The sequence below is a fragment of the Myxocyprinus asiaticus genome, chromosome 19, assembly GCF_019703515.2.
Source record: "Myxocyprinus asiaticus isolate MX2 ecotype Aquarium Trade chromosome 19, UBuf_Myxa_2, whole genome shotgun sequence".
NCBI classification, from domain to species: domain Eukaryota; kingdom Metazoa; phylum Chordata; class Actinopteri; order Cypriniformes; family Catostomidae; genus Myxocyprinus; species Myxocyprinus asiaticus.
In genome coordinates this window covers 10618357-10637004 of record NC_059362.1, presented here as the reverse complement: position 1 = coordinate 10637004, position 18648 = coordinate 10618357, and the positions used below count along the sequence as shown (strand labels likewise).

General features: G+C 40.0%; 1 protein-coding gene across 1 annotated transcript in view; it reads left to right on the top strand.

Annotated features, from left to right (window-relative positions):
• The window catches only part of ints7 (integrator complex subunit 7), a 37644-nt gene that overhangs the window by 5870 nt on the left and 13126 nt on the right, over positions 1 to 18648 (top strand). Inside the window, exons 5-13 of the mRNA XM_051645508.1 lie at positions 1886 to 1932; positions 2030 to 2229; positions 9937 to 10059; positions 12297 to 12414; positions 12711 to 12845; positions 13973 to 14070; positions 14180 to 14419; positions 16402 to 16539; positions 16667 to 16873. Of these exons, the coding sequence (XP_051501468.1) occupies positions 1886 to 1932; positions 2030 to 2229; positions 9937 to 10059; positions 12297 to 12414; positions 12711 to 12845; positions 13973 to 14070; positions 14180 to 14419; positions 16402 to 16539; positions 16667 to 16873 (1306 nt within the window). The remainder of the gene's footprint in view (positions 1 to 1885; positions 1933 to 2029; positions 2230 to 9936; positions 10060 to 12296; positions 12415 to 12710; positions 12846 to 13972; positions 14071 to 14179; positions 14420 to 16401; positions 16540 to 16666; positions 16874 to 18648) is intronic.

Genomic DNA, 18648 nt, shown 5'->3' with positions numbered 1-18648 from the left:
GCACTATATAGATACACATTGAATAAAAATACAAATATATAAAAAAGTATATATAGTAGTAAATATAGAATGTACAGTATTGTACTGTATTGACATTCAGGCTGTCGGTTGATAGTCAGTTGTTAAAATATTATTATATATAATATAATAATAATACAATTTATGACAGTCCGGTGTGAGATATAAGATTAAGGGTAATAAAGTGCAGTGCTGATGTATTTTGATCGTGGGAGATCAAGAGTTCAAAAGTCTGATTGCTTAGGGGAAGAAGCTATCATGGAGTCAGCTGGTGCGGGTCCTGATGCTGCGATACCGCCTGCCTGATGGTAGCAGTGAGAACAGCCCATGGCTCGGGTGGCTGGAGTCTCTGATGATCCTCCGAGCTTTTTTCACACACCGCCTTGAATATATTTCCTGGAGGGAGGGAAGCTCACCTCCGATGATGTGTCTGGCAGTTCGCACCACCCTTTGCAGTGCTTTGCGGTTGTGGGCGGTGCTATTGCCGTACCAGGCGGAGATGCACCCAGTCAGGATGCTCTCTACAGTGCAGGTGTAGAACCGTGTGAGGATGTGGCGGTTCATTCCAAACTTCCTCAGCCGTCTCAGGAAGAAGAGGCGCTGATGAGCCTTCTTCACAACGACTTCAGTGTGGATGGACCATGTGAGTTCCTCAGTGATGTGGACACCCAGGAACTTGAAGCTGCTGACTCTCTCCACTGGTGCTCCATTGATGGTGATGGGACTGTGTTCTCTGTCTTTTCTCCTGAAGTCCACCACAAGCTCCTTTGTCTTACTGACGTTGAGGGAGAGGTTGTGCTCCTGACACCAGTGTGTCAGAGTGTGCACCTCCTCTCTGTAGGCTGTTTCATCATTGTCAGTGATCAGACCTACCACCGTCGTGTCATCAGCAAACTTAATGATGGCATTGGAGCTATGTGTTGCCACACAGTCATGTGTGTACAAGGAATACAGTAGTGGGCTGAGAACACAGCCCTGTGGGGCTCCAGTGTTGAGGGTTAGTGATGAGGAGATGTTGCTGCCTATTCTAAACCTGACTCAGTTACACCAGTTCTGTCTGGAGGAATAGCCCCAAATTCTAGCAGCTTATTGTGAGAAGCTTGTGGAAGGCTACCCAAAATGTTTGACCCAAGTTAAACAATTTAAAGGCAAGTGTATGTAAACTTCTGACCTACTGGGAATGTGATGAAAGAAATAAAAGCTGAAATAAATCATTCTCTCTATTATTATTCTGACATTTCCCATTCTTAAAATTAAGTAGTGATCCTAACTGACCTAAGACAGGGAATGTTTTCTATGATTAAATGTCAGGAATTGTGAAAAACGGAGTTTAAATGTATCTGACTGAGGTGTATGTAAACTTCTGACTTCAACTGTATGTACAATTGGTTTGTTTCAATCTTTTGTGAGAAAATGTGATTGCTAATGCGCACATGCCATCCATGGTTGCTGGACTACTGTGTGTATTGTTGTTTCCTTCTACCTAATATATTAGCAATTTCTTAATGTGCAAATAAATCCCCCCAGATTAAAGGCTCACTTTGTTTTTCTCACTTGAAAAATATCACAGAACTAAAGGTTCCTCTAACAAGCAGTTTGTCTCTCCATACTTGAATTCAAAACTGCCGTGTGATGTGATAAAATCACAGCCAATCAGATGATATTTGATGTTTAATGTGCAGTTATAAGCAGCAGGGTTTTAGACCAGTTACATTTTACAGTGGATGGTTCAGACAAAAACCGATAAATGTGAAAGATGGCTTTTATCGGTCATCATCTGGTTAAGTCAGAGTGTTATAAAGTATTAGAGTGTCAGTGTTGCATCAATCTGATAATCTGGGTTTGTGCCTCATATTTTTTTTTACAGAGATTTTGCTGCAGGAATTTGCAACAAAATTAGTGAGATGATTCAAGGTATGTGATTCTTGTAATTATCTTGCCTCTCTCGTTATTTTTTTTTCTCATCATTGGCTGATCAACACTGTGTGTTTATTTGTGTGTTTCTCTGAAGGCCTGGACACTCCAGTGGATCTGAAGCTAAAGTTGATTCCTATGCTGCAGCACATGCACCATGATGCCAGTTTGGCTTCCTGCAGCAGGGAGTTACTCCAGGAGCTGGTGTCCTCCTACCCCTCCACACCCATGCTCATCGTCACCCTGCACACCTTCACCCAGCTGGCCACCTCCTCTCTTGTCGATATCCCAGAGCAGGTCAGACCGTGTCCATTTTTAATGGCTGTAGCCCTCTGAATTAAAGGCTGTCAATATTTGATCTGCCTTTTGTTATTGTTTACGTCACAAGATTTACAGTTTTTAGATTGATTTAGATCACAAGATCATTTATGCCCTGTTCTCAAATTAGTTGCTGCTCATTCTAAATGTTTGGACCAAACAGCATTAGGGACCATTTAAACCAAACGCATACTTGTATTAAAAAAAAGTTAGATTTAATTAATCAAATTAATCGCATAATATCAATATTTGCTGAAAAGGGCCCCCAAATAAAGTTAATTCAATATATAATAATCAAAATAGATATAATTATATATGATAAATTATAATAAAATTAAATTATAATAATGTCTAATTGTTAAAAGTCATAACATTATTTTTGCAGACGAATAAGGCATTGATAAGGATCTCATAATTAAATATTTTTCTCCAAAACATGTTTGCCACAATTATTGGCACCCCTAGAAATTCTTATGAGTAAAATATATCTGAAGTATATTTCCATTCATATTTTACATTTTTAGTACACCTGGGTGACAAGGAACATGAAATTGTTCAGCCATGACTTCCTGTTTCACAGAGGTATAAATATGAGTTAACACACAAGCCAAATTCCCTTTGTCATCCATCTCTGGGTATGACCAGAAAATAAAGTTATGATGTGCGGCAAAAGGTTTTTGAGCTTCACAAAATGGGAAGTGGCTATAAGAATATAGCTAAACCATTGAAAATGCCCATTTCCATCATCAGGGCAATAATTAAGCAGTTCCAATCAACTGGAGATGTTAAGAATAGGCCTGGAAGAGGATGTTTGTCTATATTGTCTCCATGCACAGTGAGGAGGATGGTTCGAATGGCCAAAAATTCTCCAAGGATCACAGCTGGAGAATTGCAGGAATAAGTTGAGTCTTGGGGGCAGAAAGTCTCAAACTACAATCAGACGTCACTTACATTGTTAGGGAGGGTTTCAAGAAAAAAGCCTCTGCTCTCATCCAACAACAATCTCAAGTGTCTTCAGTTTGCCAGACACTACAGGAACTTGAAATGGGACCAGGTTCTATGTTCAGATGGAACAAAAATAGAGCTTTTTGGCAGCAAACACCAGAGATGGGTTTGGCACACACACAGAGGTATCCATATGGAAAATTATGCTTACAGTTAAATATAGTGGTGGATCTTTAATGTAGTGGGGCTGTTTTTATGCCAGAGGTCCTGGACATCTTGTTCGGATACATGGCATCATGGACTCCAATAACCAGTACCAACAGATAAAAAAATCAAAACCTGACTGCCTCTGCCAGAAAGCTTACAATGGGCCCTGGTTGGATCTTCCAGCAGGACAATGATCCAAAACACACAAAAATGTTTCACTGATCACAAAATTAAGGTTCTGCCATGGCCATCCCAGACCCCTGACCTGAACCGCATAGAAAATCTGTGGGGTGAACTGAGAGAGAGTCTACCAGCATGGACCTCGGAATTTAAAGGATCTGGAGAGACTCTGTATGGAGAAATGGTCTCAGATCCCTTGCCATGTGTTCTCCAACAAGGGGCGTAGATTCCCCCTATAATTAAAACAAGCAAGTACAACCTGTAGGCAAGACCTTAATTACTTCACTAAGCTCCTCCAAGGTTATCTCAGAATCAAGATAATTTTTTTGCTCAGTCATCAGTTTCAGGAGTTCTAATGGTTCCACAAAATTTCTAATATCGTCATTAGTAGACGAAGGCGTGGAACTATAGAGATCAAAATCGAATTCTTTAAAAGCATTATTAATATCAATGGCTGAGGTAAATATTTCACTGAGGGAATGGTAGAAAAGACTCTCTCTGCTTTATGTATCTAGCCAAAAGATTCCCTACTTTGTCCCCTGACTCAAAGTATGACCGTCATGCCCTGAATAGCCAAAACAAACAAAATAGTATTATATCTGTATTTCAATCAGGTAAATTTTCTGAGGCCATCAGACAGCATTCGGCGCTTCAACTCTGCCTCGGCACTTTTAATATTCCCTTCCAACTCCATGAGTTCTCGTGCTTTGGATTTTTTGATGAATGAGGCATACTGTATGATCCAACCCCTAAGAACTGCCTTACTTGCCTCCCAAGCCACACCCACAGAGGTTACTGAGGACCTGGTCTCAATCTAAACATTGATTTCAGCCTTTAACATTTGTTGAAATTCAGGATTTTAATAAAAGCGCCAATTAAAGCGCCAACTATTTCTCCGTATGTGGCAACACCTCTAAACTCACCAGGGCGTGATCTGAGACTAAGATGTTTCCAACTGAGGAATCAACGACAGATGAAATGAGGGACTTAGATATATATTTTAAAAAAGTCTATTCTAGAATAAATCTTAAAGACTGATGAAAAAAAATTATAGTCCCTACCAGATGGGTTCAAAAGATATTTATACATCCTGTGAAGCATCAGTGTTGCTCTAGGGGCTTACACACCTTTGCTTCACTATGATCAAGGACTGAGTCAATCAAAAGATTAAAGTCTCCTCCCAATATTATATCACGAGGGGCATGCAACATCCCTTCAAGATCTATAAAAAAAAAAAGAAGCTCTGATCGTCAACGTTAGGTGCGTAAGTATTAGCCAAAATCAACCTTTGCCCCTGAAAGTCTGCTAAAACAATAATGACTCTTCCTAATTTATCTTTAATCTGTTTGAGACATTTGAATTGTAGATGTTTACTTATCAATGTAATGACTCCCTGCTCTTACTTGAGCCAGCACTAAAGCTTCCCAAATTGTTCAGCTTTCTGCAGGGAAAGATGCGTTTCTTGAAGAAACACAATATCATATTTCTTACATTTAAGAAAATAACCTTCCTTCTTTTTATGGTGTACCCCAACCCACTCGCATTCCACGTGGAGAGAGATAATCCACGCATTAACATCTGACATTTTGACATATCAGAAAAAATAGATTGTATGTCAAAAATAAAATAATAAAGACCACATTCCACATTGGTGCAACAATCAATCCCCGAACTTTCCCCAGAACAAAACAATCAGAAAAAAGAAAAGCGTGCACATTAACCCTGCGCACGGCAGCGCCAACCGGCGTCCATCCCTCTAAACTCAAACAGCCCATGTAGGCCTACGAGAGCTCCCGCGACAACTTTGCCGTTGGATTGCTCAAGTCCGGTGTTTCTATACAAAAATTTGCAAAACAGAATTACACAACAGATGTCGATTCATCCACTGAACTGTCTCAAAGGTGTGTGCCTCCACAAAACAAGTTCCAGCCGCTAGCGGAACCAGCAAAAAAAAACAAAAACAAAACAAGCTGCAAGAAATATTCCACAAAACCAGTTCCATCCAACAGGAGGCATAAGCACCCAAAACGAGCAGATTCATTCACAAGCTGTCCCGAAAAAATTATTCTATACAAAACAAACTCCAGCCGCTAGGCGGAATCAGCACAAAACGAAATGAAAAAGGCACCCAGTTTCCTCGAACAGTCAAGTGAATCTTCATTGAGTCAGGTCCACTTGACTCAATGAAGTAACATGAAAATCACCAAATGACTTACTCTATTGTCTTTATGTAGGGCAATGCTTGCTGTGGGCATGTAAATTCTCTACGGCCATCCTTATCTTGTGGCATGGGGGGCGTGGTCATGTATAGGTCTGAGGGAGAGCGGTAAGGCTCGTCATCTGGGTCATAATTATCTCTAACACCTGTCTCTATTATAGTGATGGTGGAGGGAGTCCTGAAAAGGCTCGCCAGAGCGTCAGAGAGAGGAGAGTGACCAGCAAGCCCAACACCACAATCTGAGAGAGTGCTTTCATTTATTTAGAAAAATATTTATTTGTTTGACGGTTACTGTCAATTTCGTGAAGCTGAACATTAAAAGACTGACCTTGAACCTGCTTCGTTGTCTCGTGACTCCTCCATTGCCCACGAACTAAGATCCTTGTACATATCTATTCTCAGTTTGGCCGGAAACATCAGAGCAAAAGCGATCTTCCGTTGATGTAAGAGTTTCTTACATTCCCTGAATCGTTTACATTTCTCTCTTGTTGAATTCGCAAAGTCTGGGAAAAAGAAAATGATGTGGTTCTTCCAAGAAAGCCTTCCTTTACTCCCCTCGCGTTACACAAGATCTTTTTCGGATGATCTCAGAAATTTGGCCAGAATTGATCGGGGCCTGTCTCCCTCAGCGGAACTCTGAGCCGGGACTCTGTGAGCTCGCTCGATTTCCAGCTTATGGCCTGTTATGTCGAGCTGACTCGGGAAGAGCACGTCTAGGAATTTCACCATATCTCAGCCTTCCTTATGCTCAGGAATTCCAACAATTCGGATGTTGTTTCGTCGATTAAAATTCTCCAAATCCTTCAGTTTTTCCCAAACGCGTTCCAAATCTCCTTTGGCCGCTAGCGGATTAGCTGCTAATTCCCTCTCCGATGACTCCAGTTAATTGATTAGTTTCTCGACGTCTGATGTCCAATCTTGTAACCAACTCGGACAATTTCGTTTCCATGGCAGTGATCGATCAACGTATCACAGCAAGATCCTCCAAGTCTGCAACGACCTTCGTCAGCATTGCCGACACATTCATCAATTCACGCTGGATTTCTTTCAGTTCACGTTCCGAATTGAGTCCGGGGCTTTCGGCCTGCCGCTGCGGGGAATCAGTTTGAGCATGTAAGTGTCTTTTAATGTCTCCAGAGCCCGAGGATTTTGAATTTTTTGACACATTGTCTTCCTAGAACAGTTAAGAATCAGGGTGTATCGAATCTCGCCGGTTTATGATACAAATAGTAAAAAAAACTAGCAAAGTGAGCAGAGCTTGACGTTCACACGTCCGCTCCTCGCATGGCGTCACATGTCTCTCACAAAATACAGTTTTTAAATGATAATATTATTAATTGAAGCAAAAAAGTTATCCAATACCAACTGGGCCTGTGTGAAAAAGTGTTTGCCTCATTAGTTATTAAATTCATAATGGGGTTCAGCTGGACTAGACACACCCAGGCATGATTACTGCCAGCTCTGTTCAATCAAATCAACACCTAAATAGAACTTTTTCCACAGCATGAAGTTGGCTAAAAGGTCTCACCCAGTAGCACGTTATGCCAAGGTAAAAAGAATTTCAGAAATGAAGAAAAAAAAGGTGATTTAAAATGCATCAGTCTGGGAAGGGTTACAAAGCTATTTCAAAGGCTCTGGGACTCCAAAGAACCACAGTGAGAGCCATTATCTCCAAATGGAGAAAACTTGGCACAGTAATGAACCTTCCCAGAAGTGTCCGACCTTCCAAAATTCCTCCAAGAACACAGCGACAACTCATCCAGGAAGTCACAAAAAAGCCAAGGACAACATCCAAGGAACTGCAGCCCTCTCTCATATCAATGAATGTCAGTGTTCATGACTCCACTATCAGAAAGACACTGGCCAAAAATGCTATCCATGGAAGAGTGGTGAGGTGAAAACCACTGCTAACCCAGAAGAACATCAAGGCTTGTCTGAAATTTGCCAAAACACACCTTGATGAACCTCAAACCTTTTGGTAGAATGTTCTGTGTACTGATGAGTTGAAAGTGGAACTGGTTGGAAGACGGGTCGCATTATATTTGGCGTAAATAAAACACAGAATTCCACAAAAAGAACACCATACCTACAGTCAAGCATGGTAGTGATAGTGTGATAGTGTGGGGATGCTTTGCTGCTTCAGGGGGCAGCTTGCAATAATTGAGGGAAATATGAATTCTGCTCTCTACCAGAAAATCCTAAAGGAGAACGTCCGGTCAGCAGTCCGTGAGAGTTGAAGCTCAAGGGCAACTGGATTATGCAGCAAGCCAATGATCCAAAGCATTGGAGTAAGTCCACCTCTGAATGGCTTGAAGAAGCAAATTACAGTTTAGGAGTGGCCTAGTCAAAGTCCTGACTTGAAACCGATTGAGATGCTGTGGCAGGACATTAAACGGGCAGTTCATGCTCGAAACCCTCCAGTGTGACTGAACTAAAGCAGTTCTGCAAATAAGAGTGGGACAAAATTCCACCACAGTGTTGTGAAAGACTGATCTCCAGTTATCGGAAGCATTTGGTTGCAGTTGATTCTGCTAAAGGTGGCACAACCAGCTATTAAGTTTAAGGGGCAGTTAGTTTTTAACATGGGTGATATAGGTGTTGGATAACGTTTTTGCTTCAATAAAAAAATATATACTGCTCTGGGAACAATTCAAACAAAACACCCCCAGATCATCACCGATCCTCCACCTGGTCTTCTAATGGTTAGATGGAGACCTGGAGAGGCCTACAAGCCACAGTGTCTCACACCCACTGTGAAATTTGCTGTAGGATCGGTGATGATCTGGGGGTGCTTCAGCAAGGCTGGAATCGGGCAGATTCTTCTTTGTGAAGGACGCATGAATCAAGCCATGTACAAGGTTATCCTGGAAGAAAACTTGCTTCTTTCTGCTCTGACAATGTTCCCCAACTCTGAGGATTGTTTTTTCCAGCAGGACAATGCTCCATGCCACACAGTCAGGTCAATCAAGGTGTGGATGGATGACCACCGGATCAAGACCCTGTCATGGCCAGCCAAATCTCCAGACCTGAACCCCATTGAAAACATCTGGAATGTGATCAAGAGGAAGATTGATGGCCACAAACCATCAAACAAAGCCGAGCTGCTTTAATTTTTGCGCCAGGAGTGGCATAATGTCACCCAACAGCAATGTGAAAGACTGATAGAGAGAGTATGCCAAGACACATGAAAGCTGTGATTGAAAATCAGGGTTATTCCACCAAATATTGATTTCTGAACTCTTCCTAAGTTAAAACATTAGTATTGTATACTATCGAGGTCTGAAAACACGGCATCTTTTTTGTTATTTTGACCAGTTGTCATTTTCTGCAAATAAATGCTCTAAATGACAATATTTTTATTTGGAATTTGGGAGAAATTTTGTCAGTACTTTGTAGAATAAAACAAAAATGTTCATTTTACTCAAACACATACCTATAAATAGTAAATCCAGAGTAACTGATCATTTTGCAGTGATCTCTTATTTTTTTTCCAGAGCTATATATTTGAAAACTGTATTTTGTGTTTACTCAGGTTGCCTGTGTTTTATGTTATATCTTGTTTGAAGATCCAAAACAATTTAGTATGAAAAATACACAAGCATAGAAGAAATCAGGAAGGGGGCAAATACTTTTTCACATCACTATAACTGTGACAAGTTAAATGAAGTTTGAAACTTAAAACACGTCTTGAGCTGTTTTTGATCAGCTTTTGGCTTGTCTGCACAGCTGCACTTCAAGTTTTAATTGCTCCATTGTTAGGGCAATTCCTTATTATGATGGCGCGATTACTGCGTACATTTTATTTCAACACATTTATATAACTACACTGAATGAACACGTTAAAACAACAGCCTTAGTTCTTTTTAAAACTGACACGGCGCGAGACATTGAAAAAACAGTCGCTGCACAACGGTCAAAGACCTCCATCTAGCACGTTTACTTAGAAAAACAATTAAAAATCAGCGCACAAAAGCACATTTGGTGTTAACTGCCCTTATTTTGCAAAAGAGGGATAGCCCAACACATTCTCTCCTTCACTGATCTATTTCTGTTGTTTTGTCAGGAGCACAGTTCTTCATGGTTGTTTCCTCCAGTGATTTCTCCAGTATTTACTCTTGTTTTTTTTTCACTTGTAGATTCACCTGCTTCTGCAGTATTTGAAGGAGGACCCCAGAAAAGCAGTGAAAAGACTTGCCATTCAGGACCTCAAGCTTTTGGCTAAGAAAGCTCCTCATCTGTGGACCAGAAAGAACATACAGGTTAGAGAATTGGCATGAGACAGCTGGTTAATTTTTAACTACACCATATAGAGTGAAGTTCACGCAAGTTTACGCATCCCTTGCAGAATCTGAAAGGTGTTTAGCATTTTTAAATATAAGAGAGGTAATTAAAAAATAAATTTCCTGCTCAGAAGAAATAACAGCTATTTAGTATATTACACAAGACATAATAATATCCGAATTTACACAAATTATCCTGTTCAGTAGTTTACACATGCACAACTTTAACAAGATGAAACAAACAATATTAAGAACCAAGGTTACATCAACTTTTAAACGGGCACATTTTGTGGAAAATCAGTAAATATCTTCATCAAGACAGTATTAAATAAAACTCGTTTTGCAATTGTTATGATCCCTTGCCATTTTTATTTTTTTATTTTTTTAGTTATAAACATCTTGCAGATTCTGCAAGGAGTATCTACACTTTTTAGCGCAACTATATATCTTTTGCATAATAGAGGTACCTGTGTCCCAAACCTCACACTTCTGCACTATTCTATGTCATTTTGCACCATAAATAGTGAAAGTAGTAAGTTAACTGAAAATGCAACAAAAAGTAGTTTACAACAGGTATTTGGATGATGCACTTCTTTACACACTCAGCGCTCACAGCTTGCCATAAGTAGCATTAGGGGCGGAGTTACCTGGCTGCAATGCTAGTTTGACAAAACAGTCATACATAATGGAGTATGTAGAAAGTAGTGAAACTTAAGTGAAGACATCACCTTACAAATGTGAGATAAATGCTTTACCATGTACGTTGTAGTGTTGTCAAAAGTACCGGTACTTCAGTACCAAGTTGATACTAAAATAAAAAAGATGTAACGATACAGTGTTTCTGTAGTACAGAGCACCGACTCTGTCCGATACCAGCACGCAGTATGACTGACACACGACAGCTTTAAAATGCTCACAGGCTTATTTTGAACACGTGCTCTGTTACTCCTTTTACACTGAAATGGACAATTAAGTGATATGTCCTAGTGTGATTTATTAAACCTCTGAAGGCTGCAATCTTAGCGTGGATGAGCTACATTCTTTTAAATGAATGTATAAATCTGACCGCTCATACTCTGGAACCATTCAGAGTCCACAGACATTCAGAAACATTCACGTTGTATGAGATGACAAAGCAGAGCACTAATCCACTGTGAACCACGCAGCACATGTAAACTATATCATTATATAATTAAATCACAGCATTTGCGCTTTAATCTCAGCTATCGCATTTAAAACAACAGAGTTGCCCAAAGTGCTTCACAGTAATACATTTAAAACATAACATTTCAAAATTACCACATACACAGACACCAGTAATCTAAAATACAAACACTTCAAAACTGTGTCCTACATTTCCTTTGTCAGACTCAAAGGCCTGTGTAAAGAGATGAGATTTCAGACGTGACTTAAAAGTCTGCAATGATCACACTGGGTGTAGCGAATTTATCCAGAAAAGTGAAGCTTCCGGCAAAAAACACACGTCATAATAAAAGCACGATTCAAAATAAAAGCTAGATGCTTGGAGTTGAAGAAATTGAATACAAATATATTACAACTGTATAGTAAAATGTAATGTTTGTTCTCTGTAATAATAATAATAATTAATCAATTTATCACAAGCAAGACAGCTGTTGAATAAAGTTTGGCAAAAAAAAAAAAAAAATTGCAATGACATTTAAAAGTTCTATATTCACTTATTAAAAGTTTTAAGAATTTATTGATTAGACACCATTTTGATGACTAGATTTAAATTAAACTTTAAAGCATTTTATTAAAATAATTATTAAATTATTAAAAATAACAAAACGTATGTGTTCAATAGCACATTAGCATATTAGCATATTTTTGCTGTGGTATCGAAATTGGTATCGAGAACTGAGAAATTTGACTGGTATCCGTATCAACTACTGAAATTTTGGTAACGTGACAACACTAGTACGTTTTTTGAGATACAAGTGTTAAACTGAGGTAGGCTAACGCGCTAAAGCTAGCAGTAACACATTACATGCGTTTGAAACTTAACTTCCGTCAGCGGTTAAATGGCAAATGCAATCCCAAGTGTTTCATTTGGGACAATACTACACTTTTAAAATTCATAAACTACATGGCTGAGTGCATAGTGTTTATTGTATGTGCATTGTGTATAGTGTGTCATTTGGGACAAAGCTCAAGTGTTTGGGGTTAATTGTCATGGGTTTGCTCTCTGTGTGTAGATGCTTTGCGAGTGTGCTCACAGCACCCCGTACAACAGTCTGAAACTGGGCATGCTGTCCGTTCTCTCCACACTGTCTGGTACCATTGCTATTAAACAGTACTTCTTCACTAATACAGGTACAATCCAGTTTATTAAATATGCAAAACTATTTCATTCTATGTTGACTCTTTAAAAAAAAAAAAAAAAAAAAAAGAAATGCAAGTGTACTAGTGATTCCATATGGTCACATGACATTTTAGGAAAATATACTCTGGGCGATCTGATCACAAGAGGGCTGCACAAAAAGCAGGGGTATACGATGTTCAAAATGTTTTGTTATCAGATCACTCATCTAAATCTCAGAAATGCATTTGAACATGGCGTGTTTGTAGTGTAAACTGAGTGAGTTTAACCGGCTGATCTCTCTGGATAGGTGAGCCATCTCCGGCACCCCGTCACACCGATCTGGTGAAGCTTGCGCAGGAGTGCTGTTACCATAGTAACCTGGCAGTGGCAGCCCATGGAATCACGGTGTTGACCAGTATCGCCGTTTCCTGTCCAGAGAAAGGTTTGTTTCTCAACTAAAAATGTTATTTTATTTTTGTGTACTTATGCTGGGAGCTCTAGTTTCGTGACCGTGCTAGGCGCAGTGCTACACTTATCCAGTTTTTAGTAAGAGCGCTAATTCTAAGCGATATTTTCATGCAAGTGCAAAGCGCAAGTCGGCGTGGGTGGGAGTGCTTGCGCTATCTGTGGGCGTATGCACGCAAACTGTGGGTGTATTGTATGTTAATGAAGTGGCGCAAAGTGTAGTTTGCTCTTTTCCTGAGAAATAAGTCATTGCGCTTAGACGTCTGAGAACCACATCTATTCTCACTGCAAAGTCTAAAATAAGTTCCTGCATTTACAGTTTGGGGATTCCACCAGCAGATGATATCAAAGAGCTACCGATCACTTTTAATACTAGCCATTATTTGTTTGTCAGATTAATAATAATAATAGTAATAATTGTATTTTGTATAGTGCCTTTCCAAAGCTTAAGGGTGCTGTACAGAAATTAAACAAAGCATTAAACAGAGAAACATATATACATTACAAAACAATGAACAATAGGAGAGCAGTAGTTAATTTTTCAAGCATCCTGTACATTCGACAATACATTCACAGAGAAGGGGATTCGGTAGTATTTTACCGCTCAAAGACCATAGCACTGGAATGATGGCAGAAAAAACGGGAGAGAGTTCAAAGCAAGGAGGTAGTTATTGTGCCAAAGAACGTAAGACACAAATGGTCCATATTTTTATTCTTCTAATGCATTGCCCATTTACACTACCAAACTCTTATGAATGGGTTGTCTTCATTTAAAGCGACTTGCTTGACAGGGAATGGAATCTACGTAAAATAGGATGCATATGGTGCAATAACCAGAGAAGAATCTCAGAAATAAATTGAACTTGACCCAGCCCATTTGCGCTTTGCATGCGCGTTTTCGCCAACCCACTTGCGCCTAGACTTAGCGCATGTTTGCACGAAAATACCAAAACTTCATGACCATGCCCTCTTATGACGTATCGCATAGCGCTGTGCTTAAGGCATGGCGCTCTTAAAATAGGGCTCTGGGTTGTATAGACTGTAATTGAGTATTTGAACAACAAATGACTTGAGATTCTTTTTTTAATTTAAATATTTTTTCAGAGGTTATTCAGCTGGAACAAGACACAGTCATGGGGATGGAGTCTCTAATTCTGCTCTGTAGCCAAGATGACAGAAAGACTGCACAGGCAACACTTAAAGTGAGTGTTAAACAGCCCAAAACCCTCAGTGAACCAATTGGGACTCCTTCACTTCATGTGTAACAAAGCACATTTTTAACTCTTGAACTGTTAACTCATTCTAATGTAGACGGCCCTCACCTCTTTGGTGAAGATGTTAAAGAGCTGTCCTCATCTGAGTCAGAGCTCTGTTGAGCTTCTGCTGGGGCAGCTGCACTGCGCGTGTGACTCTGCGCGGGTGCACATGTGTCAGGCTCTGGCCGCTATCGCTATGCAGCAACCAGTGCTGGCAGAGGGAATGCTGGGGGACTTGCTGGATCTCTTCAGGGTGGCAAGTCACAGAGCCTCAGAGAAACAGCAAGAGCTTCTGGTAAGCAACTACAGAAAATGTTTGTTTATTTGATGTTAATTCATTTATCCAAAAAAAAAAAAAAACCTAAAGTGAAACTTCTGTCATTTATTGACCCTCTTTTTCTTATTCCAAACATGTATGCAGTTATTTCTTTCTGTGGAATACTAAAGTATAATTAAGAATCTTTACATGGCTCTTTTCATACAACAGCAGTTCTTGGTGACCACATCTATCAAGCTTCAAAAAGGACAAAAGAACACCATAAAAGTAGTCCATACAACTTGCTCTTACGCTATATAGATTAAATTGCCATGATGTTACACTGCAGTCAACCGTGCTTCCGGATTCTTCAGAGCAGCAGCTTTCAGTGGTGGATATGAGTAGCGCTGCTGTTTTAATAATCTTTTAAGCATTATATAATGTAATAATGTTTGTTAATGTTAATACAAGTTATTATAAATAGATATCTAGGTTTACAGTGAAAAATATATGTAGGTTCCTTCTGAACTATCGGTTCTAAGTTTCAACTTGGTTCAATTGGCCTTTGTGATTATGTTGGATATGTAACAGGTTGGTGGATACACATCCTCACACTCTTAACACACTTCTAAAAACTGAGAAATGTGGCATATAAAAATGAAAACCACCATCAGACATGCAATATGCGTCTTTACTGCTTAAATTATTGGTCCACATACAGTAAATAATAATATTAGACTTATTCAATATACAGACAATTTAGATTGATCAGGTTACTTTCTGCATTAAAAATAAATGCAAAGAAATATTTTAGAAGTACATTATTTGTATTTATGTTTTTCTCCCAATTTGGAATGCCCAATTCCCAGTGCGCTTTTAAGTCCTCGTGGTCGCGTAGTGATTCGCCTCTGTCCGGGTGGCGGAGGACGAATCTCAGTTGCCTCCGCATCTGAGACAGTCAACCCATGCATCTTATCACGTGGCTTGTTGAGCGCGTTGCCACGGAGACATAATGCGTGTGGAGGCTTCACGCCATCCACCGCGGCATCCACGCTCAACTCACCACGCGCCCCACCGAAAACAAACCACATTATAGCGACCACGAGGAGGTTACCCCATGTGACTCTACCCTCCCTAGCAACCGGGCCAATTTGGTTACTTAGGAGACCTGGCTGGAGTCACTCAGCACGCCCTGGGTTTGAACTAGCGAACTAGTGAATTCCAGGGGTGGTAGCCAGCGTCTTTTACCACTGAGCTACCCAGGCCCCCTTAAAAGTACATTACTTTTAATAATAGTACGCAATGTGGGATCGGAGACACGGTCCAGTCCATCCCTATAGATCTTCTATGCTGATCTTGTTCATATAAGATCATCGTTAGATAATTTTTGACCTCATATCTGTTATAGCAGTTGCACTTTGGAAATTAAAAACAGCCGTTTGTGATCAGAGTTTGTGCAAATGCTCTGTGAAAAGTTCAAATCTACCAACAGCAGCTGCCGGGCAAATGGGTCTTATTGGAGCAGATATGATAACAATGACGGTGGCCCATGAAATATCATAATTTATGTCAAATCCTGAGGATGTTCTGATCCTGATGAAAATTTAAAGAAGCTAAAATCTCTAATTATCTTTAAGGAAAAAAAAAGTTGTTTTAACCACCAAAACAGTTCTTTTTGAGTATTTTCAGCTCAATTTAAAAGCAGCATCCATTGTAAGCAGTTCTTTTCTTGGGTGCCAAAAGAACCCGGAGGTGTCGCCATTGAGCATTTGTTTGTAAACAGTAAATTCATCTATCCTAAGTCTTCTGAAGCCATACAATAGTAGAAGAAAGCAATTTAAGTCATTACTCACTGATAATCTTCACCAGCAGAGAAGCTAGCGTTTAGAACTAAGTAAAGATTTTTCTAAGATAAGAAAGTTCTCCTTATAACAGCATATGGGTTTGGAATGACATGAGGGTGAGTTAAAAATGACAGAATTTTCATGTCCTGTTCCTTTAATCTTGTCACTTTTACCCAGGTTTCTTTGGCAACAGTATTGTTTGTGGCCAGTCAGGCCTCACTCTCGGCTGAAGTCAAGACTGTGATCAGGCAGCAGTTAGAGAATGTGGCCAATGGTTGGACCGTGTACTGCATTGCCAGACAGGCATCCCGCATGGTGAGCTACTCTATATGACAGATATTTCTTGACGGTTTTCATTAGATTCATCAAGAGAGTCTAGTAGCTGATGGAATTGGCACAACAACCCCTTTCCAATGCTCTGCAATTTGGGATTTGTCCACAGGGCTGCCATGGCTTTTCCAGGGAGTTGTACCAGAGCCTTCGTACCCGTGTTGCCTCAGAGCACTTCTACTTCTGGCTGAACAGTCTGATGGAGTTTTCTCAGGCGGAGCAGTGCCTCAGCGGCCTGACAGACGGAGACTACAGTGCAGCCATGAGTGCCATCTCTGAATCCCTCAAATCCTACCAGAAGGGAATTGCGTCTCTCACGGTCAGAATTTGATGCATTTTGTTCGGTCAGATCCCTGGGTGGTGTCTTTTAGCAGACATTTACAGTTTTTCCACCTTGCAAAAACTAAGGGGAGAATTCACTAAGAAAGAATCGTGGCCGCTGATGGCATCATTCATTTGCACTCGCTTTGTGCCACAATTCACTAATCGAATTTTGCAAATCAGGAAACTGCGCAAACACACCCACAAAATTTGTGTCAACACAATTTGCACAACTCGAAAACCTATCTTGGAGGCCGCGTCTGTGTGCAGATTACAGTGATCTGGCATGCTTTGCTGGGACTGTTCAGCATCAATCCAACACTGTGATCCAGGTTCCTGAGTCAGCTCTTTAAAATGTTGAAAGTGCACTCTATTACACATCATGTCAAAATATATTCCAGGTTATAACACTCTTCTCCATTATTTAATCCTCATTCAATGAAATACGACTGCTATGATCAGTAAAAATGTAAACAAACAACTCTTTTAAATAAAAGTCTGTTTATCACCGGCTTTCAGTGAACGATAATAACTCAAGTTTCATTGCAACAGGCAAATAGTGCTGAGTTTTGTGAACAAGGCATATAAAAAGCCTAATTGTTATCAAAAAGAGTGTTTGTGCAAAAAGAATGACCAGAACTAAGTTTAAATACTCGTGGTGCAGCACTGTTTTATTGTATTTAGCGCTCTGTTGAGCTGGATTTAGTGAATACGTTTATGACTAAGTATACGTTTTTTGCAGGAAAGCGGATTAAAGGCCGTAACAAACTATATGAAAGTATGAGAACATAGATGCAGTCGCTTGGACACCACATTGCCAATGTGTGGTCCAGTTGAACATGCTTAACATGTGTTCTTGTGTTACAATGGCAGCAAAAAACCTCAATACTCAAGGAGGTGAAAGAGTTACCTTCAAACATCTGTGCTAATTTAAACTGGATGTGTCATTATTCAGGTAAGTTTTTATAAATATATTGACTTTAACTTTCTTGCTCAGCAAGACAGTAGTTGACTTTAAAGAGAAAACTCACTATAGAAGTGGACAGTTTGGACTAATCTCACTATAGCTCCCAGAGTTCCCACACGTCCTGGAAAACTTGTAATTTTGCAATGCAGTTTTCCAGTCATGGAGAAGTCATGGAAAATTAGAAAAATACCTAAATGTCCTGGAAAATAATTATTTGTCATGGAAAATATTTAGTATATTAAATGATTTGACTGTGTTGCTAGCAAGGTTTTCGTTACATGTACAAAAACATGGTAACAATATGGACTTGGAATTGGAGTCAAATACACAAACTGCCGGCGGCTGTGTACTGTGAAACAACATTAACGGTTAAGGGTGTTTACACTTCGTGATTGATTACAGCAGCAGCCAGTCGTGTGCTTGGGCAGTCGCGGTCCAACCAAGGCAGATCGCTTGATTGGTTACAGCTACAGCCAATCGCGTGCTTGGCTACAGCAGCGCGTACGCTGTGAGACAAGTATAGGTCTCTGCAGAACAGTAATGGGTGGTTTCAAATCTGTGGGCTTTTTTAAACCTGGATGGGTGTTTCTAAACTATCCAATGAAAGTAGAGAATCTCAATGGTTTGAAAACGCCCACTGATTGGGAAAGCCCATTCGTGAAACTTCTCATTCATAAACAAACTGAATGATCTGGTACATGTACCGATTGAATGAGAGGGGCATGTTATTTATTCACTCCAGCATCGGCATGTGAGCCTGCCTTGTTCATCACAGAGAGAAGGGCAGAAGAGCTATAAATGTGTAA